The sequence below is a fragment of the Garra rufa genome, chromosome 11 (genome assembly GCF_049309525.1).
Source record: "Garra rufa chromosome 11, GarRuf1.0, whole genome shotgun sequence".
NCBI lineage: Eukaryota > Metazoa > Chordata > Actinopteri > Cypriniformes > Cyprinidae > Garra > Garra rufa.
The window spans coordinates 11,368,780-11,394,909 of NC_133371.1; the positions used below are offsets into that span (position 1 = coordinate 11,368,780).

General features: G+C 40.5%; 1 protein-coding gene across 1 annotated transcript in view; it reads left to right on the forward strand.

Moving 5' to 3' along the window:
* The window catches only part of abcc8b (ATP-binding cassette, sub-family C (CFTR/MRP), member 8b), a 105,094-nt gene that overhangs the window by 53,803 nt on the left and 25,161 nt on the right, over nucleotides 1-26,130 (forward strand). Inside the window, exons 22-40 of the mRNA XM_073851118.1 lie at nucleotides 301-460; nucleotides 854-995; nucleotides 2,510-2,631; nucleotides 2,794-2,960; nucleotides 5,027-5,269; nucleotides 6,389-6,577; nucleotides 7,579-7,743; nucleotides 7,849-8,004; nucleotides 8,211-8,345; nucleotides 8,560-8,722; nucleotides 10,928-10,968; nucleotides 11,137-11,288; nucleotides 11,434-11,536; nucleotides 12,931-13,062; nucleotides 13,260-13,332; nucleotides 13,426-13,531; nucleotides 23,979-24,011; nucleotides 24,159-24,191; nucleotides 24,288-24,386. Of these exons, the coding sequence (XP_073707219.1) occupies nucleotides 301-460; nucleotides 854-995; nucleotides 2,510-2,631; nucleotides 2,794-2,960; nucleotides 5,027-5,269; nucleotides 6,389-6,577; nucleotides 7,579-7,743; nucleotides 7,849-8,004; nucleotides 8,211-8,345; nucleotides 8,560-8,722; nucleotides 10,928-10,968; nucleotides 11,137-11,288; nucleotides 11,434-11,536; nucleotides 12,931-13,062; nucleotides 13,260-13,332; nucleotides 13,426-13,531; nucleotides 23,979-24,011; nucleotides 24,159-24,191; nucleotides 24,288-24,386 (2,414 nt within the window). The remainder of the gene's footprint in view (nucleotides 1-300; nucleotides 461-853; nucleotides 996-2,509; nucleotides 2,632-2,793; nucleotides 2,961-5,026; nucleotides 5,270-6,388; nucleotides 6,578-7,578; nucleotides 7,744-7,848; nucleotides 8,005-8,210; nucleotides 8,346-8,559; nucleotides 8,723-10,927; nucleotides 10,969-11,136; nucleotides 11,289-11,433; nucleotides 11,537-12,930; nucleotides 13,063-13,259; nucleotides 13,333-13,425; nucleotides 13,532-23,978; nucleotides 24,012-24,158; nucleotides 24,192-24,287; nucleotides 24,387-26,130) is intronic.

Below are 26,130 nucleotides of genomic sequence, written 5' to 3' on the forward strand. Positions count from 1 at the left end.
CAACCCCTGCATGTGTTTGTTAAAAATGATTTTATATAAATGAATTCTGACTACATTAGGGTATCCCAGAAGTTTGATTTAGGGATCTACATACTGCAATTGCAATATGGCTTTTTTAATTCAAACTGTGGATCTGAGGATTACAGTAGCTTTACCTCAGAATACCCCTGTGCTTCAGACACAACAAATCCTTTTTAATGATCAGACATGGTCTGCTGCATTTACATATTTCCATAACTGGCCCATTTGTTGCCTATTTCTGTGTCTACAAATGTCTTTCTTTGTGTCATCTCTCTCCAGACCCCTGTCTCCAACTCAACTCTGTCCTTCTGTGGCTCTGATAACTCCTCAGCGTATAAGGTTGATAATGGCCTTCTGAATAATGGCTGCTTTTTGGACGCTCTCGGTGTCGTCCCTCATGTTTTCTTGCTGTTTAGCACCTTCCCCATCCTCTTCATCGGTGAGATGCTTTCTGTTATTTCACACGTGTACTGAAGAACTATTCATTAGGAGCATGACCTTGGTTTCAAAGCAGTTCTGTAGGAAGATACAAATAAGAATATATCAAACATTGTTGAAGTGGATTGAGAAAAATCAGAGCTACATTCTTAAAATGATATTTTCAAAAGGAGTTTGCAAATGTCATAGAAGAACTATTTTTGGTTAACCCTTTCAGTGATCAGTTCTTAAAAGAACCATTTTTTCTTAGTTTGAAAAACATTTTTAACATTTTTAACAATTTTTAAGCATGTACATGAATGAAGAAGCTGTGTGTGTGTGTGTGTGTGTGTGTGTGTGTGTGTGTGTGTGTGTGTGTGTGTGTGTGTGTGTGATGGTGTGGTTGTGTTTGTAGGTTGGGGCAGTCAGAGCTCTAAGGTTCACATTCATCACAGCACGTGGCTTCATTTTCCCGGTCATAACTTCCGTTGGCTGCTTACCACCATCCTGCTTTTCGTTTTGGTGTGTGAGATTGCTGAAGGAATCGTGTCAGATGGGTGAGAACATCTACCAACTACTACATTTCATAAGTATTTCATACCCTTTTCTGGGACACTTGAAATATAGCTCAGGAGCACTCATATCGCTTGTAGATGTTACTACACTTTGAGTTAAAATTCATTTGAATGAGTATGATTTGGAAAGGCACACATCTCTCAGAAAAGGTCTAACAGCTGAAAATGCATATCAGAGTGAAAACCAAGCCCTGAGGTCAAAATAACTGCATGTTTGCTCAGAAACAGGCTTGTGTCAAGGCACAGATCTGGGAAAGAGTTCATAAAAAAACTGTGCTGCATTGAAGGTTCACAGAAGCATGTAGCCTCTATTATCCATGATCTATATTTGGAACAACTAGGACTCTTCCTAGAGCTGGCCTCCTGGCCTATCTAAGTAACTAAAGGAGAAGGAGCTGGGTTATACTGGTGACCAAGAAGCTGATGGTCACTCTAGTTGAGCTCCATGATCATATATGCAGATGGAAGGAACTTACAGTAGGACAAACATCACTGCAACACTCCACCAATCCAGGCTTTATGGTGGTGTGGCCAAACTCAATCCTCTTCTCAGTAACTGAAGATACATGAAAACACACTTGGAATTAAAAAAACAAAACAACTAAAAGACTCTCAGATTGTGAGAAACAATATTCTCTGGTCTGATGAACCTCAATTCCAAGCATCATGTTTGAAGGAAACCAAGCACTGCTCATCACCTGCTGAGTACCATTGCAAAAGTCAAGTGTGGTGGTAGCAGCCTCATGCTGTCGGGATGTTTTCCAGCGGCAGGGACTGAGGGACTCATCAGAGTAAAAGGAAAGCTCAATGCACTAAAATATTAAGATAGCCTTAATGAAAATCCAGTCCAGAGCATTCAGCACCTCAGACTGGGCAGAAGGTTCACCTTCCAATAGGACAATGACCCTAAGCACACAGCAAGGGGTATGAATACTTATGCAATGTACTTATTTCAGTGTTTTATTTGTAATAACTTTGCAAAGTTGTCACAAATCTGTTTTTTTTTTATTATCATTATGATGTATGGAGTGCAACATTTAACAAAGGCTGCAACATAAAATGCGAAAAAATAAAGGGGTATGAATACTTTCGCAAGGCACTGTAAAATGCATATCCGTTTCAACAAAAATATGAAGCAACACAAGTGTTTTTAACATTGATAATAGCCAGAAATGTTTCTTGAGCAGAAAATTATATAGAATATTACAATAATTTTTGAAGGACCAGTAAGTAATGATGCTAAAAATTCAGTTTTGATCACAGGAATAAATTATATTTTACACTTAGAATTTACTCTTAGTTTTTTTTAATTGTAATAATATTTTACAATACTGCTGTTTTTTTTTTACTGTATTACTGTATGCAGCTTCGTTGTGCAGAAGAGACTACTTTCAGCGTTATCTGCATTGAGATACCAGTTTGCATGTCTTCAGCACAGCACACCCTGTGACAAGTATGATTCTGCTGTTTATTAACTGAATGAAATTCTTTACCAGGTTTAATCAGTCCCGTCATCTCCACCTCTACATGCCGGCAGGTCTCGCGATACTGGCTGCCATCACGTCCATCGTCTATTACCATAACATAGAGACCTCCAACTTCCCCAAGCTGCTTATAGGTATAAACAGACCCTGACAGCATGATTTCACATTAGATTTATTCTTTTATTGTTATCCCTGAGATAAATACTGAATATAATGTAGTGGAAATGACCAGACAGCATGCAAATGGGGAAAAATGTCTTGTAATATGCTTATGAAATGTTTCTCTTTTTATCCAGCATTGCTGATTTATTGGACTTTGGCTTTTATCACCAAAACCATCAAGTTTGTGAAGTATGACAATCACGGCATCGGTCTGAGGCAGCTGCGTTTCTGCATCACAGGACTGTTGGCGCTTCTGTATGGCCTGCTGCTGGGAGTCGAGGTTAATGTAATAATGCAGAGGGTAAGTACGGGGTCAAAGGATTATAGAGGGATGTGTTTACGTAAAGTAATGCGTATCTCTAACACAGAGAGTGGATTAATGGAGACAGTGTTTAATAACACTGTCTATGCCTACACTTACTCCTTTTTCCAAACTGGTGAAATCAGAAATGTAATGCATACAAATTGTATATTTGATCATGAAATTGTGGTTATTGCAAGCTACAGTATATAAATAAATACATATTTAACATTAAGCAACTGAAATTTTCTGGCAGGAAAAAATATGTGTGAAATGCATTTTCTAAAAAAAAAAAAGTGCCTAGCAACCATGTCGCCTCCATGTCGGACAATAAATTACGGCATGAGGACATTGCCGCTTTAGGTACGGCATGATCCCCTCTGTCTGTTGCATAATCGCGCTGCTCTGGCTCCATGTGAGATTAAAATACTGAGAACCTGGTTGTAGTTTACAGCTGAATCAAATGGCACCACAGTGCACAATGAACTTCTGTTGACGTCTGACAGCTGTTTGCTAGCTGCATCAGTTCTCATTGGATGGGGGGCAAATCCCTCACTTTCCTTTGGTAAGCTGTTTATCGGGATGGTTGTGTTCTGTTGATTCTGAGGAGAACAGAGACTCAATCCAGATCTTGAACTCTATGACTGCTTAAAAATGAATGTTCATAACTCACTGGGATAATCCTGTCTCGTAACTTCACCCTGTTTGGCCTCACATAAGTAGAATAAAGTTTTTGGCAATTATCAGACGAGTCAAGCTGTTTGGTGGAGAAAAAAAACAGCAAAGCTACATGATAATAACACATTTCAATCAGTATCAGATTATAGTTTGCCTAGATAATGACGCTTCATATGTTTTTGGACATTCTGAAGTTTGAACACTTGGAAACAAAATATCTAGACATGTTAACAGTTGTGGGAAAACAAGGGTAAAGTCTACTCAAGTTTGTTTTAGATAGCTAATAGCTTTACAACGATTTTACGAAAAGAATATCTTTAATACTTAAGTTTATACATTTATAGTTTCAGACAGTTAATTGTATGTTATCTACAATTAAAGGAAAATGTATTATAGGTTACATTTATAGTACTGAACAGTGTTTTTTGATCCACTTAAGTAGGGCTTCAGCACGTCTTTATACAGTATCTCACAAAAGTGAGTACACCCCTCACATTTTAGCAACCATTTTAGTATATCTTCTCAAAGGACAATACTATAGAAATAAAACTTGGATATATTTTAGAGTAGTCAATGTGCAGCTTGTATAGCAGTATAGATTTATTGTCCCCTGAAAATTACTCAACATACAGCCATTATTGTCAAAATAGCTGGCAACAAAAGTGAGTACACCCTAAGTGATAACAGCAGTTGTTTAACCACGCAAAGCCACATGTCCTATTCATCATGTTTATGTTTTTTGTCTGCTTGACAGGACCATACAAAGTTGTGTATCAGTTCTCTCATACTGACCACTGGATGTTCAACATGGCATTTCATGGCAAAGAACTCTCTGAGGATTTGAGAATTAGAATTGTTGCTCTCCACAACGATGATCAAGGCTATTAGAGGTTCAGTAACACCTTGAAACTGAGTTAGACTACAGTGGTCAGGGTCATACAAAGGTTTTCCAAGATCGAATTTGAGCACTCGTTCTGTGCGTCAGGTGCAGAACCTGGCTTCGAAAAACAGATGCATGAGTGCTGCCAGCATTGCTTTAAAGGTTGCAGAAGTAGGTCAGCTTGTCAGTGCTCAGACCATACACCACACACCATACGGCTTTGCATAGGCGTCAACCCAGAAGGAAGCCTCATCTGAAGCTGGCTCACAAGAAAGCCCGCAAACAGTTTGCTGAAGACAACCTGTCCAAGAGCATGAATTGATGAGACTATAAGATAAACTTGTTTGGCTCATCATCCATGTTCTGACATGAAGTGGAAGGCTTTCCAAAACAGTAGAAGCTGTTATAACAGCAAAAGGAGAAATTAATGATGGTTTTAAAATCCAAATGCACATATGGCTGTCGTGTTCCTGCTTGACTAATGACTGTGTTCTTGGTTCGGTTTCAGCGCTACATGTGGTTTCAGTATCCCACAGAGGTCAAGCCACCTGATGACCTCCAGGATCTGGGTGTTCGCTTCCTGCAGCCGTTCGTCAACCTGCTGTCTAAGAGCACATACTGGTGGATGAACACCTTCATCACGTCTGCACACAAGCAGCCCATCAACCTGAAAACCATTGGCAAGCTGCCTATTTCCATGAGAGCGCTTACCAACTATCAAAGACTCCGCAAGGCCTTCGACACACAAATGGTACATTAACTTCCATCACTGCATTAAAGGGATCTGTATTACATTATGAGAATTTTGCTATCCCCTTTTAATATAATAGAATATAACATAATCATATTAGTTTTAATTTAGGTTAATGTTAATAAAAAAAATGTAGTATTGTCCATTATTAAATCATGCTAGTTTGGGGTCGGTAAGATTTTTTCTTTTATGTTTTTTTTTTTTTTTTTTTTTTGCTCACCAAGGCTTTATTTATTTAATCAAAAATACAGTAAAAATTGTAAAAATATTATTTCAATTCAAAATAGCTGTTTTCTATGCAAAGTATGTTAATGTAATTTATTCCTGTAATCAAAGCTAAATTTTCAGCATCATTACTCCACTTTTTATTGTCACATTATCCTTCAGAAATCATTCTAATATGCTGATTTGCTGCTCTAGAAACATTTCTAATTATTATCAACCTTGAAAACAGTTGTGCTGTTTCATATTTAATACATTTCATTTTTAATGATTCTTTGATTAATAGAAAGTACAACATGTACTTGAAATATAGTTTTTGTAACATTCTAAATAAAATTGTTGACCCCAAACTTAAGGATGTGGTTAGAGCAAATCACAAAAAAATGCCTTTATTAACTCTTAATTGAAAAATAAGGAGTGAAAATTGACATGATATCACTCAAAGTATGTGCAAATAGTTTGTAAAGGCCAGCAATATATCATCTGGATTCCAGGAAGAGTGACATGTAAGCAGATATTACATAAGTTTAAACAGTAGGATCTCTTTCTCTGCCAAATTCAGAGATCTGCAAACTCTGATTATGTGTGTGTTTTTTGGCTGATCTGTCCTGCATTTTGTTGTTGTTTTGTGTAGACATCCACTTGTATAACCAGACTGCTTATGTCCTTAATGCAAGAGAATTATTTTTATCCCCTTTGTCCTAAAATAAAAGGAACTTTAGAAACACTTCAGATTATGCACCTTATGTAAGATATGTTAGAAAATCTGTACACCAGTTAATGATTAAATGATTAAAATTTACTATAATCACTGAATCTCATAATCTTTGTCTGTAATAAGCACTGTGGTTTTGATATTTGCACTAAGCTCTTTGCTCTGCCCTGTCATTTGTGCAGGAGAACGGTCCTGTCCCGCTGAAGGGCTCCCGGTGGATCTGGCGTGCCCTGCGTCAGGCGTTCGGCAGACCTCTGGTGCTCAGCATTACATTCCGCTTTATGGCTGATCTGCTGGGCTTTGCTGGGCCACTCTGCATCTCTGGGATTGTTCATCACATCAGCAGTGACAATCACAGCGTTCTGCCTCCGGTACCAATGCAAAAATACACCATTTACAGTAGTTGTTTGGACTGTTAAGCCACAATTAAACGCCTGGATGTCAGTGCATTGCATAACAAAATATTAAAACAAGTAGTGTCCAATCATTTCCATTCAACTCATGTTTGATTTAAGAGCTGTGTTAAAGGTAAAAAGTACCTTTATAGTACGTTTTTATCCTTTTCCGATAGATATTATGGTAACACCATATAATAAGGTTCCATTTGTTACAGTGCATTAGTTAACATCAACTAACAATGACAAATATTTCTAAAGAATTTATTAGTCTTAGTTAAAGAAATAGTTCACCCAAACAATGAAAGTTTGCTGTTTCAAAATGTAGATGAGTTTGTTTCTTCATGAGATTTTGAGAAATGTAGCATTACATCACTTGCTCAGGAGCAGATCCTCTGCAGTGAATGGGTGCCATCAGAATGAGAGTTCAAACAGCTAATAAAAACATCACAATAATACATAAGTAATCTACACGGCTCCATCAATTAACATCTTGTGAGCCAAAAACTGTTTGTTAGAAACAAATCCATCATTAAGACGTTTTTAACTTCAAACAGCTGCTTCCCGCTAAAATCCGTCCAGCAGCTCCGAGAAGAGTGAAAGAGGATCCCAGCAACAACCTGTGCAGCTCTGGTCAATTCCATGCCCAGGATATTGACACTTTGGACAAGTTCACCTAGGGTGTACTCACTTTTGTTGACAGCTATTTTGACAATAATGGCTGTATGTTGAGTTGAGTCAGAGAAGAGTAAATCTATACTGCTATACAAGCTGCACATTGACTACTCTAAAATATATCCAAGTTTCATTTCTATAGTATTGTCCCTTGAGAAGATATACTAAAGTGGTTGCTGAAATGTGAGGGGTGTATTCACTTTTGTGACGTACTGTATTTATTCATTTATTTATTGCCATGACTTGTTTTTTAAAGATTCACTCATTGGTCAGTATTTTACACACTTGACTCTGTTTCCTAGGTGAAGCTGCTTGGAGTCCACTTCATTTCTTCAGAAGCCTTCTTAGCGAATGCTTATGTTCTGGCAGTGCTGCTGTTTCTGGCACTGCTGCTGCAGAGAACCTTCCTACAAGCCTCTTATTATGTTGCCATCGAGACTGGAATCAAACTCAGAGGAGCCATTCAGGTGTTAGAGCTTGAGCCAGTTGTTTGGAGAAAGTTTTAATGGCAGTTGTTTGACATTTTTCTGGTTACCTGGAAACATTTCTTTTATGTCTTTTTTCCCCTGTAGACTAAGATTTACAACAAGATTATGCGACTGTGTACATCTAACATGTCTATGGGTGACATGACCACGGCTCAGATCTGCAGTTTAGTGGCCCGAGACACAAACCACCTCATGTGGTTCTTCTTTCTCTGTCCCAACCTGTGGGCCATGCCGGTTCAGGTTAAGATGAACTATTTTATATATATATAAACAGTTATCTAATGAAACAAACTGATGAAATACTGAATCTTTTTTTCAGTAACTGCTTTCTTACTGATTGTTTTTATTGTAAACTAATTTTAATTCGTAAATGAATAAATAGTTGTAATTGTTTTGATATATATGATTGTTTTTGTTCAATTCAGTGGTATTGTTTTCATCTGTAGATTGTGATTGGGGTTTTACTGCTGTATTATCTGCTGGGAGTCAGCGCTCTAATCGGTGCCACGGTCATCGTCGTTTTGGCTCCTCTGCAGTATTTTGTGGCCACTCGACTCTCACGGGCACAGAAGAGTACATTGGTGAGCAATTTACTGATATTGATTTGCCATTTGGATATATAGATACTGTCACTACACAGCAAATAGCTTAAATAGAATAGAAAGAAACCTGGAATGTTCTGTTAGGACTCTTGTGTCTAGCCCTTGCTTACTATGAAACTTATATACTGTGTATCACCTTGATTGCATTATAAAATCAGTCAGATACTTTATGCAATGATGCCGTGTGTTACAGGAATACACCAGCGAAAGACTGAAGAAAACCAATGAGCTGCTGAGGGGAATCAAGCTGCTGAAGCTGTATGCATGGGAGCACATCTTCAGATCCAGTGTGGAGGAAACACGCAGACAAGAGCTGAGAAACCTGCGTACGTTTGCGCTCTACACGTCCCTTTCCAGTAAGTCTTCACATCCAAAATCTGCTCAAAGTCAAAGGGGATATGCAGTTTACACAGTGATTTTTTCAGGCCATGTGCATGTTAGAGACAAAAACAGTACTCTGCCAGCAAAAAAACCCTGCAAATTCACATTTAGAAACTTTATTATTACAGTGTCTTGCGAAAGTATTCATGCCCCTAAATTATTTTCATGTTTTGTTATGTTGCTGCTTTATGGTAAACTGCGTTGAATTGCTTTTTTCATTAATTTAGACTCCATACACCCTAATGACAATACAAAAACAGAATAAAAAAAGTGCATTTCATAAGTATTCATACCCATGAGCTAAGCTCATATCCACTTGGCTGAAGCACCTTTACAGCCTTAAGTCTTTTTGGTTAGGATGCGACAAGCTTTGCACATCAACATTTGGCAATTATCTTCCATTCTTTGCCTCACCTCTTCACCTATCAATCACTGTCAGGTTGAATGGCGGCAGACGCACTTTTTAGGTTTCTCCAGAAATGTTTGATTGGGTTCAAGCCCAGGCTCTAGCTGGGCCACTCAAGGACATTCACAGAGTTGTCTTAAGCCACTCTTGCTGTGTGCTTAGGATCATTGTCCTGTTGGAAGGTGAATTTTTCTGCCTAGTCTGAGGTTAACCTTACAGAAAAAACACATAAATTTTACATGTGCAAAAACACATGCGACACATGTGGAAACGTGTGCTTTTGGAACACTTTCATGTGCATTCTGTGTGAATTCCCATGTGGACCATGTGATCACACGTGGAACACGTGAAATGCGTTTTTTCTGAATGCTCTGGACTGGGTTTTCATTAAGGCTTTCTCAAAATTTTGGTGCATTGAGCTTTTCTTATACTCTGACAAGTCCTTCAGTCCCTGCCACCAAAATATAACCCCACAGCATGAGGCTGCTACCAGCACACTGTACTTTTAGAAAGTTACTCTGCAGGTGATGAGCAGTGCCTGGTTTTCTTCATGATGCTTGGAATTGAGGTTCATCAGACCAGAGAATCTTGTTTCTCACAGTCTGAGGGTCCTTTAGGTGTTTTTTTTTTTTTTTTTTTTTTTTTGCAAATTCCAAGTGTGTTTTCATGTGTCTTCACTGTGGAAAGGATTGAGTCTTGCCACACCGCCATAAAAACCGGATTAGTGTAGTGTTGCAGTGATGTTTGTCCTTCTGTAGATTTCTTCCATCTCTTTATATGATCATGGAGCTCAACTAGAGTGACCATTGGGTTCTTGGTCACCATTCTAACCAAACACTTCACCATCAATTGCTCAGTATGGCCAGGAGGCCAGCTCTAGTTAGAGTCGTGGTTGTTTCTAACCTCTTCCATTAAGGGCAATGGAGATTACATGCTTCTGTGAACCTTCAATGCAGCAGAATTTTTTTTTCTGAACTGAATTCCCTAGATGTCTGGCTTGATGCAATCCTGTCTCTGAGCCCTACAGGTAGTTTTTTTTTTTTTTTTTACCTCAGGGCTGTTTGTTTTTTTGTTTTGTTTTTTTGTTTTTTGTGAGCCTTTCCAAATCATACCCATTCATTTGAATTTGGCACAGGTTAACTTCACTCGAAGTGTAGTAAAATCTACAAGCAATATAAATGCTCCTGAGCTAAATTTAAACTATCCCAGATAGGGGTATGAATACTTATGCAATGGAATCATTTAACATAAAGCAGCAACATAAGAAAATGTGAAAAAAAAAATGAAGGGGTATGAATACTTTCGCAAGGCACTGTAACTATGTTATAGCGTAAAATTAAAATGTAGATGATTAAATATATCATGATGCAACTTAGATTATTAAATATATTATAAAATTGGTAATCAGGTACTTAAACATTAAATTATTAAGTTAAATTGGTCTAGATAATTGGTCTAGATCTGGAGTTCTCAACTCTGGCCCTCGAGGTCCATTTTCCTGCAGAGTTTAGCTCCAACCCTAATCAAACACACCTGAACAAGCCAATCAAGCTCTTCATCATTACTAGAAAGTTACAGGCAGGTGAGTTTGATCAAGGTTGGAGGTAAACTCTGCAGGAAAGTGGACCTCGAGGGCCAGAGTTGAGAACCTCTGGTCTAGATAAACAGATAATTACAATAAACTAAATTCAGTTCCATTCAAGTTTATTTGTTTCGCTTTTCACCATAAATAGACTTTCAGCTATTAAAAATGCAATTATTTATTTAATTTCAGTCTTCATGAATGCTGCCATCCCAATTGCTGCTGTTCTCACAGTGAGTCTTTATTTCAGTCCGCGCATTCACTCTCTCTTATGTAATACTCTCTCACACATATCAGTTCATTCACAAAAGATGATTTGTATAAATGCCACAGACACTTATGCAATTCAGTGTGAGAGTTCTGTGTATGATTGGAGTGTGATGCTTGTGTTTTCCTGGCAGATCTTTGTGGTTCACGTGCACGTGCACAGTGCTACAGACTTCAATCTGTCTCCTGCTGTGGCGTTCGGCTCCCTGTCGCTCTTCCACATCCTGGTGACACCCCTCTTCCTGCTCTCCAGCGTCCTGCACTCCACCGTCAAAGCACTCGTCAGGTGATTGACAGCCTTCATTCTGATGTGTTGCATTCTGCTGCATTTGACATTTATATACTTGAGTAACTAATGCTTCCAGTGCTTTCAGCCTTTATTGTTTCACACATTTACCCTCACACAGCTTTTTTTTTTTACCTCTTCTCAGTGTGCAAAAGCTGAGTGAATTTCTTGGCAGTACTGAGATAGAATTCAATCACGATTCTGTAATCCAAACTCCAGCGAACAACAATGACAACATTAAGTCTGTGGTAAGTTCAGCATTATGTCCTTCCCAGCACATCTTTGAATTGATTTCTTGCACAGAAAACCAAAGTATATATATATTTTAAGAAAGTAAATTATAATATAATATAATCTTTAACAAGATTGAGTATTGCTCTATAAACATGAATATTTGATTTTAATTAACTAAAATAAATAATGATAAAAATAAAATTATTATTATTATTATTATTATTATTATTATTCCTAAATAATTTAACATTATTTTATTGTTAATATAATTTTCTAATTATATTTTTAATTTAATAATGATTTTATTTATTTATTAATTTATGCATTTAAAAGCCATATTGATATATAATCAATACATTTTGGCCAAAGTTTGCATGCCTGAACTTTTTGACATTTTAAATCACAGTTTTTTTTTTTTGTTTTTTGTTTTTCAGAAAAATCACAATTACATTTTTTCCCCAAATGGTGCAGCCCTACCCAACACTTTATTAACAAAAATGTTTGTTTTGGAATTTCACAGTTGTAAAATAATGATAACAATAACAACAATAATAATAATTATTGTTAATAAAAATAATAATAATAATAATAATAATAATAATAATAATACGTTTTTATTTACTAATTTTTACGTTTTGATTTAATAATGTAATTCTATAAAATTGCTATAATAATAATAATAATAATTATTATTTAATATATATTAATAATAACAATGTAATTAGTATATAATATAATATAGTATATCTTAATAACAAAATAAAAGATAATAATAACAACAACAATAATTATTATTGTTGTTAATAATAATAATAATAATAATTATTATTATTATTATATACTGTTTTTGTTGCATACATATTTAATATTTTTAAATTGTAATTTTCTTATTTTGTTTTTAATTATTAGTTTTTACCTTTTCATTTAATAATAATGTAATTCATTAAAATGTATATAATAATATTAATAATAATAATTATTATTATTATTAATATTATTATATACTCTTTGTTGTATAATTTTTTTTTCATTTTTATATTATAAATTTCTTGTCTTGTTTTTTACTCATTTAAAATGTAATTCCTCAATTTCTATAATAATAATAATAATAATAATAATAATAATTATTATTATTATTATTATTATTATATACTCTTTTTGTTGGATACTTTTTATTATACATTTCTTATCTTGATTTTATTTACTATTTTTTATATTTTCATTTAATCATGTAATTCTATATTAAAATGTATATAATTAAAATAGCTATATTAATATATACTATCGTAGTTGTATACATTTTTTTATTTTTATATTATCAATTTATTATCTTGTTTTTATTTACTATTTGTTATTATATTGTTTTTATTATTATTATTATTATTATGATTTCACTCTCCCCTCTCAGTATGCTTTACAGCTCCAGGCTAAACTAGTGAATCGTAAGAATAAAGCCAAACAGGATGTCAACAGGAACTTTGAGCAGCAGGACCAGGAACTGACAGCATTATGTGCTCAGGACCAGGACGTGTGTATAAAGGTTTGATTTATATTATCCATGTTTTAATTAAATAATGAATGTTAGGAGTAATAAATGTCTATAACATTGATAGATTCTCTGACAGATACTGCTGATGATGATGATGTGACAATTTGATAGTAGCACATTTCAGGGAATCAAACTATGAATTACTTCCTGATCATTCGCTTCATCAAGAACATTTCTGTGGTTTGTAGATTGTAAACGGCTACTTCACATGGACACAGGGATGCCCGACTCTGACCAATATCGACATAAGGGTACCTTTCGGTAAGGTGTTGTCTTACTGTTGCTGGAGTGTTGTACTTCAATATGTAATAGAAAGACAAACTGTATTTTCTCTGACCCCACATGATCTGTTAGGTCAGCTGACGATGATCGTAGGTCAGGTGGGATGTGGGAAGTCCTCTCTTTTACTGGCTGCACTAGGAGAGATGCAGAAGATTTCTGGAAACATCACATGGAACAGGTAAAAATCAACGAAGCACAAGACATTAATGCCATATTATAAGATTATGAGAGGCTGCGGAGGGAATGCGAAAATCTGAATGAGTGGATGCGCGCCACCATCTTATATACCCGTATGTACGGGGGAGAGGCTTTATTTTTTATTAATGTAGTCATGAAGGTAAAGAGCATTAGTACAACATATTGATAGCCTTCACAGCTTCTCTATAGCAGAGTTATTATCGTTAACTAAAATGTCTAAGTTACGTACGTAACCCTCGTTCCCTGAAGGAGGGAACGGAGACATTACATATGGGAACTCGCTTGAGTGAGTCACCTCTGAGCTTTAAATCACCTCTGAGCTTTATAGAACAGGACAATGAACATTGGCAAGTGGAATTTGCATGCAACGCCACTCCCCCGTACATATGGGTATTAGGGATGGGGCCGATCCGATCCAGTATCGGTATCGGGTTCCGATACCAGCTTAATTAATGGATCGGAAATTTCCGATCCAACCTGGAGAAATTTCCGATCCAGAGTTATGTCTACGTACAGTGCTGTCTGCTGAAATGACTTCACAAGTGATCCCGGGCTAGGTGACGTGTCTGTGCTCCAATGAGACACTGAGAGAGATGACATGCCTCCTTTCAGGAAATCTTGAGTTTGCAGGTAGCAGTTTAGCATTGAGCGTCATACAACATGTCCGCTGTGTGGAAATACTTTACGGTTGGAAACGCCGCAAAGACAGCAACGTGCAATGTTTGCAAAGCCGTTGTTCCGAGAGGTGGAACCTCGTGGATTTATTTAGTAGATTAACTGTTAAATAGGCCTATTATCCATCATTGAGTAAAAGTTTATAATTTGTACATTTCGCGCGTGTTATTTTCTGTTTTTACCGCTGCCGCACACACCTGTAGCGAGCACGCGCACAGAGAGAGAGAGAGAGAGAGAGAGAGAGAGAGACATGATTCAAACTGCGCGATTCACAGACTGATTCCTCTTTAACGTCTCTTGAACAGAAACATTCATACAAAGTTATGTTTAAATACCCGTTGTTTTATTCTGGTAAACACCGTCGGTTATGTCTTCAGTGAACCGAAACAGCTGAGAAGGAGATGCGTGCCAGTATTAGGTACGTGCATTAGGCCTTAAAGAGACAGCATCCTATAAATACCTGCAGTGAGAAGCACTAGTTATTTATCAATGAATTATTAAATTTCTGCACCTGAATACTAGTATTATTGATTTTATTAGTAACTTTATGTTGTATTCATCTACACTTGTCATTTGTGTCAATTGTTCTTGTTTTGTTACTGACTATATTAGTTCAGCTAGTTTTTGCTGTGGATTAGAAGTACTTAAAGTAAGCATTCAGTAATTAATAAACAACAAACTTTTTTTGTTTTGTTTGTTTTTTGCTGATCCGAAAAGTGATCCGATCCGTGACTCAAAATCTGTGATATGATCCGAACCGTGAGTTTTGTGATCCGTTGCACCACTAAGATGTTTACAGTACACTTATTGCACTTTTATTCAAAATGTTTAACATTTGAAAACTGTCACGGATTGGCCAGGTTCTACTCCCTCACTCACTCAACGATCACAGTCACCTGATTACTAATCAGACGCACCTGAAACCAATCACCAGCACCACATATAAGCACACCACACACCTCACTCAGTGTCCGGGCTCGTTTTCACGAAGCGGACTCATTGTGTTTCTCTGTCGAGTTCACAAACCTCAAAGACATACTTACCTCGCTATTTACCTGTTGAAACTTACCTGTTGTCTCATCTATTCCAGTACGAAGTCTGTTCTCTGTTCCAGTCAGCTGTGGTCAGCCATAAGCCTGTTCGTCTATCACCAACGGTGTGTGTGTGTGGGTGTGGGTCGGAGTCCTCCTCCCGTCGTTCCTGGAAAGGAAAAGGATCTGTATTCAGTATTCATCTCTAGTCAACGAATATCATACTTGGACTGTTGATACTTACCCGGTTCTGCACCTCATCTTATCCACAACGCTCTGCTGATAATAAACATTGTTATATTGATCACTTACCTCTCTTGTTTGGTCTGCTTCCGTAACAGTTAGCCCGGACCAACACAGTATCAGCATGAGCAATCGGGACCCGTTTCAAGAGCTGGTGGATTCGCTCAGGAAGGTTTTGTTGGCTAGTCATGCCACCACTCCAACTTCAGCTCATCCCACCGCACCACCGGCACCCAGCACTTCTTCGGCTCCCGTGAACGTCCCTTCCAGTCCCATGGCCCGACCAGCGCCCTACTCTGGCGGGGCGGAGGAGTGCAGCGGATTCCTGTTACAATGTTCATTGATATTCACAATGCAACCTGCTCTCTATCCCACAGATTCTTCAAAAATAGCCTTCATCACGTCTCTGCTTACCGGACCAGCTCTCAAATGGGCGGACACGTTGTATCAACAGGCCGGGCCGGCAACCCATTCGATCCAGGCTTTCGTCGCTCATTTTAAAGAGGTTTTCGGACGTTCTGATGCAGAAGTATCCGCAGGAGAGCAATTGTATCATCTAAAGCAGGGAAGTATGACGACACAAGATTACTCCCTGCGTTTCCGCACTTTGGCCGCTGCCAGCGGATGGAATGAGCGATCGTTACTGACCACGTACCGGCTCGGCCTAGAACCCAATCTCCGGAGGCAGTTAGCTGCTTTGGACGATTCCATGGGATTGGAGAAGTTCATTCAGCAGTCACTTCGTTGTTCAGATCGTCTAAAATCCTACCAAGACCAGTCCGCCACTGCTGCACTCCTCCGACCAGTTACATCCGCCAGCCCTCCAGAACCAGAACCAATGATCCTGGAATCAGGAAAAATCTCTGCAGCTGAGCGACAGAGAAGGCTGACCCGGGGTCTTTGCATGTACTGTGGGGCTGCGGGACACGTGCGACTCAACTGTCCTCTGCGTCCTATACGATCTTTGGTGAGTGTAATACGTTCTGAATTGGATAACATGCATCCTCTGACTACCAATGTTCAGTTAACCACCCACACTTCCTGTGTTACAGTCGCAGCCCTCATCGACTCCGGGTCAGCGGGAAACTTCATCTCTAACACCCTCTGTCGCCAGCTCCAGCTACGCACCCAAGCCTCAACCACCATCTACCAGATTCAACCGATAACTAACCGGATCAGCTCACGGACCCGTATTCACCGGAAAAGTGAACCCATCATCCTACAGATTGGAGTTTTGCACCGTGAGGAGATTCAGTTTCTGGTTCTGGAGGGAGCTACTATGGACATCATCTTGGGGCGCCCGTGGCTGGTGAAGCATGATCCCATCCTCTCTTGGGGCACAGGAGAGGTGATAAAATGGGGAAAAGAATGTACCAACCAATGTTTCCCAGATCTTCCACGTCCTAGACACAAGATACTACCTGTCAACGTCACCTCCGTCGAAAGTCCTGTTGAGAAGCAGTCAGTCCAGATTCCTGCCATTTACTCGTCGTTTCAAGACGTCTTCTGCCCCAAGAGAGCTTCCCAGCTACCTCCACATCGGCCATGGGACTGTGCCATTGACCTAGTTCCGGATGCTCCAATGCCCAGAGGTAAGATCTACCCGCTGTCGCTTCCGGAGACCAAGGCAATGGAGGAGTACATACAGGAGGCTCTCGATCAGGGTTACATCCGACCATCAACATCACCCGCAGCATCCAGTTTTTTCTTCGTGGCAAAGAAGGATGGAGGGCTGCGGCCATGCATCGATTACCGCATACTCAATCAAGGCACCATCAAGTTCCGGTATCCCCTTCCTCTCGTCCCTGCGGCCCTCGAACAACTACGCACTGCCAGGGTGTTTACGAAGTTGGACCTCCGCAGCGCGTACAACCTCGTGAGGATACGTGAGGGGGACGAGTGGAAGACTGCCTTCGTGACCCCTACTGGCCACTACGAGTATTTGGTCATGCCCTATGGTTTGGTCAACGCCCCCTCCGTATTTCAGAACTTCATTCACGAGGTACTCCGGGAGTTTCTGCACCACTTTGTCGTTGTCTACATAGACGATATCCTGATTTACTCCCGGAGTGAGGCCGAACATCGCCTCCACGTTGCGGAGGTCCTTCAAAGATTACGGGATCATCACCTGTATCTCAAGGCGGAAAAATGTTCATTTCACCTACCAGCAGTACACTTCCTTGGATACGTCATCGACCAGAAGGGGGTCCGTATGGACGAGAGGAAGGTATCTGCAGTTGTATCCTGGCCAGAACCCACCACTATCAAAGAGCTTCAACGATTCTTAGGTTTCGCCAATTTCTACCGCCGGTTTATCAAGAACTACAGCATCATCACTGCTCCACTTACCAGTCTACTCAAAGGAAAACCACGAACCCTACTCTGGAACCCTGACTCGGCCGCAGCCTTCCATAACCTCAAGGAAGCATTTACACAGGCACCTCTTCTAACCCATCCTGACCCTGATCTCCCTTTCGTGGTAGAGGTGGACGCATCTACTACCGGCGTGGGAGGGATTCTGTCACAACATCACGGTACTCCTCCATTGCTTCATCCCTGTGCCTACTATTCCCGGAAGCTCAGCCCTGCGGAGAGGAACTATGACATCGGCAACCGCGAGCTCCTTGCCATCAAGCTCGCTCTGGAGGAGTGGCGACATTGGCTAGAGGGATCCAACCACACGTTCCAGGTGATAACAGATCACAAGAACCTACAGTACCTCCGAGACGCCAAACGGCTCTGTCCTCGTCAGGCAAGATGGTCCCTGTTCTTTTCCCGATTCAACTTCACCATAACCTACCGGCCAGGATCCAAGAATACCCGAGCTGATGCTCTGTCTCGCATCCATGATTCTCACGACTTGCCTGACACACCCACGACCATAATCCCCGAAAACATCATCGTTCAACCCATTGAATGGACCAACCCGCCAGCTGTCGCCACTCCGGAACCCAGATCTCCGCCGGGCTGTCCACCTGGTCGCAGATTCATCCCTAGGACCCAGCGGGTAGATCTAATCCATTCTACACATACCTCTCTGGGCACTGGACATCCAGGGGCCAACAACACTCTCTCGCTGCTGACGGACCGCTTCTGGTGGCCGCACATGGCAAGGGATGTGAGGAGGTATGTCCAGGGATGTAAGGAGTGTGCAATGTCCAAGAGTCCACGTCATCTGCCTGCTGGGAAACTCCATCCCTTGCCTGTGCCGAACCGCCCCTGGTCACACCTGGGAGTTGACTTCATGACAGATCTCCCCTCATCTGACGGTAACACCTGCATCTTTGTTATAGTTGATCGATTTTCAAAATTCTGCCGTCTGATACCTCTGAAAGGTCTTCCCACAGCCCTAGAGTCTGCCGAACTGCTCTTCAACAAAGTCTTTAGGTACTATGGCATTCCGGAAGACATCGTCTCAGACAGGGGTCCACAGTTTATTTCACGGGTGTGGAAGTTTTTTCTCAAACTCCTAGGTGTGACCGTTAGCCTCTCCTCTGGATACCACCCTGAGACCAACGGGCAGACGGAGAGGAAAATCCAGGAGGTGGGGCGGTTCCTCCGGACATTCTGTCATGGTCACCAGGACTCCTGGAACCAGTTCCTGGGTTGGGCAGAATACGCCCAAAATTCACTGCGGCAACCCACCACAGGACTCACGCCATTCCAGTGTGTGCTCGGCTTCCAACCACCTCTCTTCCCCTGGAATGGCGAACCATCACAGGTGCCCGCAGTGGATTACTGGTTCCGGGAGAGCGAGAGAGTCTGGGACGAGGCTCACCATCATCTTCAAAGGGCAGTGCGCAGAACCAAGTCCACTGCGGATAAGAAGAGGATTCCTGGTCCCACATACACTCCTGGGCAGAAAGTCTGGCTCTCCACAAGAGACATCCGTCTGCGCCTGCCCTCGAAGAAATTGAGTCCCAGGTTTGTTGGCCCCTTCACCATCGTGGAACAGGTCAACCCCGTCACCTACAGACTCCAATTACCACCACAGTACCGTATCCACCCCACATTTCACGTCTCTTTACTGAAACCCTTTCACCCACCTGTGATTCCCTCCACAGAACCTGGTCAGGAAGAGGAACCCCCTCCCCCCTTGGTGCTGGAAGAGGGATCCATCTACTCGGTCCGAGAAATCCTTCTGTCCCGACGTCGTGGTGGTAGTCTTGAGTATCTCGTCGACTGGGAAGGCTACGGACCAGAGGAGAGGTCGTGGGTACCCAGAGTTGACATTCTAGATCCAGCCCTCATGGAGGAATTCCATCGTAACCATCCTGAATGTCCAGCCCCTCGAGGACGAGGTAGACCACCACGACGTCGGAGGCCTCGGCCCTCAGGAGCGGGCCCTGGGGAGGGGGGTAATGTCACGGATTGGCCAGGTTCTACTCCCTCACTCACTCAACGATCACAGTCACCTGATTACTAATCAGACGCACCTGAAACCAATCACCAGCACCACATATAAGCACACCACACACCTCACTCAGTGTCCGGGCTCGTTTTCACGAAGCGGACTCATTGTGTTTCTCTGTCGAGTTCACAAACCTCAAAGACATACTTACCTCGCTATTTACCTGTTGAAACTTACCTGTTGTCTCATCTATTCCAGTACGAAGTCTGTTCTCTGTTCCAGTCAGCTGTGGTCAGCCATAAGCCTGTTCGTCTATCACCAACGGTGTGTGTGTGTGGGTGTGGGTCGGAGTCCTCCTCCCGTCGTTCCTGGAAAGGAAAAGGATCTGTATTCAGTATTCATCTCTAGTCAACGAATATCATACTTGGACTGTTGATACTTACCCGGTTCTGCACGTCATCTTATCCACAACGCTCTGCTGATAATAAACATTGTTATATTGATCACTTACCTCTCTTGTTTGGTCTGCTTCCGTAACAAAAACCTTATTTTGTTGCTGCTACACAAGCAAGAATTTACTGAATTTATGTTGATCAGATGCACATTGTTCTATTTATAGTGTGAATATTTATTTTTTATTTCAAATATTTGATATTTGAAAACCTTTTTGTTTTATGCAACAAGAGTGTATATTGCACTAGTGTCTAGTAATCCTGTCTTGAAATTTAAATAAATATTCATTTAAACCCTTAAAGTTGCATATTTGTTTTCAGGATGGGATTTCTGCCGTTTTCTAACCTCATACTTACCTCAAGTTGCTTTTTGGGAGATACATAGACTTGCTTGTAGAGAAGTTTGTTACAGCCTCATAAAATCAACAATAATGATAATAGTCATAGTGATATAAAAGCAAATAGAGCTCTGGTATCGGAATAGTATCGGTATCGGCAGATATCCAAATTCAGGTATCGGAATCGGATCGGAAGTGAAAAAATGTGGATCGGTGCATCCCTAAGGGGTATATAAGATGGCGGCACGCATCCACTCATGAAGGTTTTTGCTGAGGAGCCGAGCCACAGCCCAGTGTCAGCGCGGCCTAGGGCTGTAGCAAGGGGATGTAACGTCTCCATTCCCTCCTTCAGGGAACGAGGGTTACGTACATAACCTAGACGTTCCCCTTCAGTGGTTTCACTACGACGTTACATATGGGAACAGACCCATGGAAAAGGCCACAGCCCTAAGGCAAGAGACCAGTGCTGACAGGCGGACGTGTCAGACAGTGGAGTCAATACATAACCTTCCCAACACCCTGGGGGTCAATAAGGGGGCTCCGCTCGACGCGGAGATTGTAGAATCTTGTGAAGGTGTTAGGTGTTGCCCAGCCCGCAGCTCTACAGATGTCTACTAGCGAGGCACCTTGCGACAACGCATAGGAGGAGGCAACACTACGAGTGGAGTGAGCTCGAACTCCTAGGGGGCACGGCTCCCCCTGGCCCTCATACGCCAGGGAGATGGCATCTACCACCCAATGGGCCAAGATCCCAAGAGGGTACGAGGTGCAGTCTAGAGGGATTAACCCTTCTCGCACCTCTAAAGAACCTCACGACCAGTTGGTGCTTCCCGATGGATGCTCCATCTACGCATCGTGATATGCTGCAATGGCAGCAACGTACACTTTGAGAGTTGAAGGGGACAGCCTTCGCTCCAACTTCTCCTGCAGGAAGGAAAGCACCACTGCAATCGGGAATCTCTGTGGGTCCTCACCACGGGAGGCACACCAGTCAATGAAGAGACCCCACCTCAGTGCGTAGGCCTGCCTCGTAGAGGGAGCTCTAGACTGAGTGATAGTTTCTATCACAGCCTGTGGAAGGCCAGAAAGGTCTACCGTGTCCCGTCCAGAAGCCACATGTGTAGGTTCCATAGGTCGGGACGCGGTTGCCAAATTGTGCCCATCCCCTGAAAAAGAAGGTCCTTTCTCAAGGGGATTTTCCAGGGAGGGGCTGCCGCGAGGAGCATGAGGTCAGCAAACCAGGTCCGGGTGGGCCAATAGGGTGCAACCAGCAGGACCTGCCCCCAGTCCTCCCTGAGGCTCACTGGGGGAAAGGCGTACTTGGGCCCCGGAGGCCAGGTGTGTGCCCTGCTGATGGGAGCCTCGTGAAGGGAGTAAAATAGCTGGCAATGGGAGGATTCCGGGGAGGCAAACAGATCTATCTGGGCCCCGCCGAATCGACTCCAAATCAGCTGGACAGTCTAGGGGTGGAGTCGCCATACTCCAGGATGGGTGGGCTGCTGTGAGAGCTGGTCTGCTGCACGGTTGAGCTCTCCTGGTATGTGAACGGTGCACAGCGATTTCAGTCGCGTCTGACTCCACAGGAGCAGATGGCTGGCGAGTTCGTAGGAGCGTACTGTTCGTAGGGTTTTGCCCAGCAGAACGTCTGCACTGTCACCTGGAGGTCCCACAAGCACCTCGCCGTAGCAGCCGTAAAGCCTTTACAGTTCGACAAACTACCGCGGGAAGACGACGAAGGGAGCCGTCTCGCGAACAAGAGTAGCCAACGTAGCCATGGACATGCGCTCGCAATGAGCGCATGAACCATCCACGATCACCGCTTCAGCGTGCTCTAAGCCCAGGCATGTGAGACAGTGATCGTGACTGTCAACAGAGGTAAGGAAACTACCGCACCCAGAAACGCACGGTCGGAAAGACATACCGGAAAATGTCTCTCAACGACCGTGATAGAAATTGCTCTTTTACAATTTGCTCTTTTAGATCCTGGTTCACCCAGGGAGGATGCAGCACAATCTGTGCGATCAAAACTCGCTGGAGTGCGAGAAGCCAGCATGTCTTTCTCTGAAGCAGCCGGCTCGCAGGATCTGTAATCACAGCGAAGATGTTCAAAGTGCTGGATTGGAGAGAGCGTAACTCTGTAGGAGTTTTTTGTGAATGGGGCGTTTTTCTTGAATGAAATGCTGTAGTAAGCTCGTAGCTTGGTGAGGCTCCGAAGCGAAAATCGGAATGAGTGGATGCGCGCCGCCATCTTATATACCCGTATGTACGGGGGAGTGGCGTTGCAAATTCCACTCGCCAATGTTCATTAGCTTTTTCTATAAAGCTCAGAGGTGATTGGTCACTCAAGCGAGTTCCCATATGTAACGTCGTATTGAAACGACTGAAGGGGAACTATGGTATTAAAACATTTTTGTTAATAGAAATCAAGCTCAAATTAAATGAAATAAATTATATATATATATATATATATATATATATATATATATATATATATATATAAACAAACAATCAAGCAAATTGAAAAATATTGCAACTAGCTGGAAAATGTGTAGCTAAGTACTACCATTACTACGGTGCCTTGCAAAAGTATTCATACCCCTTCTTTTTTTCACATTTTGCTATGTTGCTGCCTTATGTTAAACTGCTTTAAATTATTATTTTTAATCACATCAATCTACACTCTATGCACCATAATGAGCTAAATTTCAACTGTCTGAGACGAGGGTATGAATACTTATGCAATAGAATAATTAAGTTAAAGTTTTTTTAAAAAATTTTAAATTTGCAAAGAAACCTGTTTTTTGCTTTGCAATTATGGTGTATGGAGTGTAGATTGATGTGGAAAAAAGTCATTGAAAGCAGCAACATAACAAATTGTCAAAAAAATAAGGGGTATGAATACTTTTGCAAGGCACTGTAAATACAATTACAAGTAAAACTGAAATATAAATAAATAAAACTAAAAATAGTAATATTTAAAAAAAAAAGTCAAAAGTGCATAACTAAAAATTAAATATATTTTAAACTAAATATATAGGAAATAAAAGCTAATTAATTTTCTTTTTTCCTCCAATAATAACTGTAATAGTATTTAAATAATACTAAAATAACATATTCACAGCTGGAAGACTGTATTGACCAATCAACATCTGTGCATGTCATACTTAATTTTTATTCCACTTTGTAATAAACACAAATGTAAGTTTTTTTTAATTTTTTTGTTTGTTTTTATTCTCTCTCATCTTTTTAACTCTTTTTACATTTAAGTTTTGTAGTTTTAAATACTTGACTGGAATGTAATTAGATCTTATACTAATACTGCTTAATTGTCTCATAGTTTACCCAAGAGTGATCCAGAAGAAAACGTGAGGTATATAATACACACACACACACACACACACACACACACACACACACACACACACACACACACACACACACACACACACACATTCTATATAAGTTTGTATGCATTTATTTACTTATTCAATAATTATTTATCTCTTCTGTCTTGCAGAACACAGTATTTGAGTGGAAGACAGTCGCTCAAGTAATTAAATTATTATTTTAATTGCATTCAGTCCTGCTCCTCCATTTTATACTTTACAATCTACAAATAAACCTCAAACTGTGTTTCTGTTTTTAGGAACAGAGGTTCAGTGGCTTACGCTTCCCAGAGGCCTTGGCTTTTAAATGCTACAGTTGAGGAGAACATCTTGTTTGACATGGCCCCCAATGAGAAGAGGTAATACAGCCCTGTGATTCCCTAATGTAAGCGCTGTCCTGGATTCCTTCGTGTTCAGTCATGTGAGAGATGTGTGCAGATGAAAATGTCCCTCACACGACTATGCACAAACACAACAGATCCAGAAGCTGTCTAGAGGCCACAGTAAAGTGGTTTTTATCAGCCTTACAAATAACCTAGCGGGAAAAAAGTGGGATCTCAATGGGATTTCCAAAAGTCAGTGTCATCAGAGGGAAACAAAAATCACAGCATGTCCGTGAGGCTTTTCTGTTATGTAAGAGTAGCTGTGCTGCCTAGTCTGCAAATCTTCTTCATTAACTGGCAGGATCAGTAGTTTAATGCTGACCGAGACATTTCTGCATTTAAAAACATGCTAGTTTATGTGGTTTGATGCAGTGTTATTTTACTATTGTTAATATACTATTTTAGTTTTTTAGTAATTTTATGTTTTTTCTTTTGTAATTGTTTTTAATGTCTATATAGTTTTTTTTAGTTTGAAATAAAATAAGTTGAAGTTGCTTTAAATTTAATCTTATTTCAGTTCATGTTTATTTCATTTCAAGCAATGAAAATGTTTTTCTTAATGGATTTTATTTTATTTTACAAAATTATCTTTTCTGATTCACTCAGTCGAATGCATACCAAGTTTTAAATTTCTATAGGTCTTTGAATTTGAATCTAGTGAAAAATCTACTTTTTTCTCATAAAGCATGTTAATGAATTTAATGAGATTTGCACAAAAATGGACATAAGGCTGTATTTTTATAATGCTTCAGTGGATTCTGATTTTGTAGTAAAATTCTGTATTTTATGATCGCTTTAGCGTATTGTTATGAATCTTATAGAACAGCTTACAGGACAGTTATGAAATTTGGCACACAGATAGAGGACAGACTCATCATTAACCACTGCAAAATTGGTGTCTCTAACTCAAACTCTCTAGCGCCACCAACAGGCCAAATTTAGCTTTTGAACCATAGGGTCTAAAAGCTAAATATTTTTTTCTTCTGATTCTTTGGCTCATGCTGTGTTAAATTCATACCAAAATTACATTTCTGAATTTAGAATTTTCTGAAAAATCTACTTTTTTGATCTCGTCCCAGACGGTTCATCTGATCAGATCATCTTTAGACAATGTTGGCAGAAAGTTATCAAAATATTTCAGATAGACAAAATCGTTCCTGTAAAGCTTGTTAACAAATTTGATGAAATTTGCACAAAAATGTAGTAGTTCCTGGTCAAAATATATTTAAAAAATAACATGTTTGTTCATCATTTCTAATCAGTTTGAACAAAAATTATAGGATTGAGTGGCATACCGAATCAAATGATACCCAGTCTTCCTATGTCAGTACCACAAATCGGATTTTGTAGTAAAATGCTGTATTTTATGAATGCTTTAGCGCAGGGGTGCCCAACCCTGTTCCTGGAGGTCTACTGTCCTACAAAGTTCAGCTCCAACCCTGAACAAATACACCTGAACCAGCTAATTCATCTCTTAAGTAGCACTTGATAATAACAGACAGCTGTGTTGGAGCAGGGCTGGAACAAAAGTCTGCAGGTAGGAAGCTCTCCAGTAACAGGGTTAAGCAGCCCTGCTTTAGCGTATTGTTATGAATATTATAGAACAGCTTGCAGGACAGTTATGAAATTTGGCACAGAGATAGAGGACAGCCAACAAATTTGCACTCATCTTTTTGCTAATAACCTTTGAACGATAGGGTCTAAAAGCAAAATTATTTTT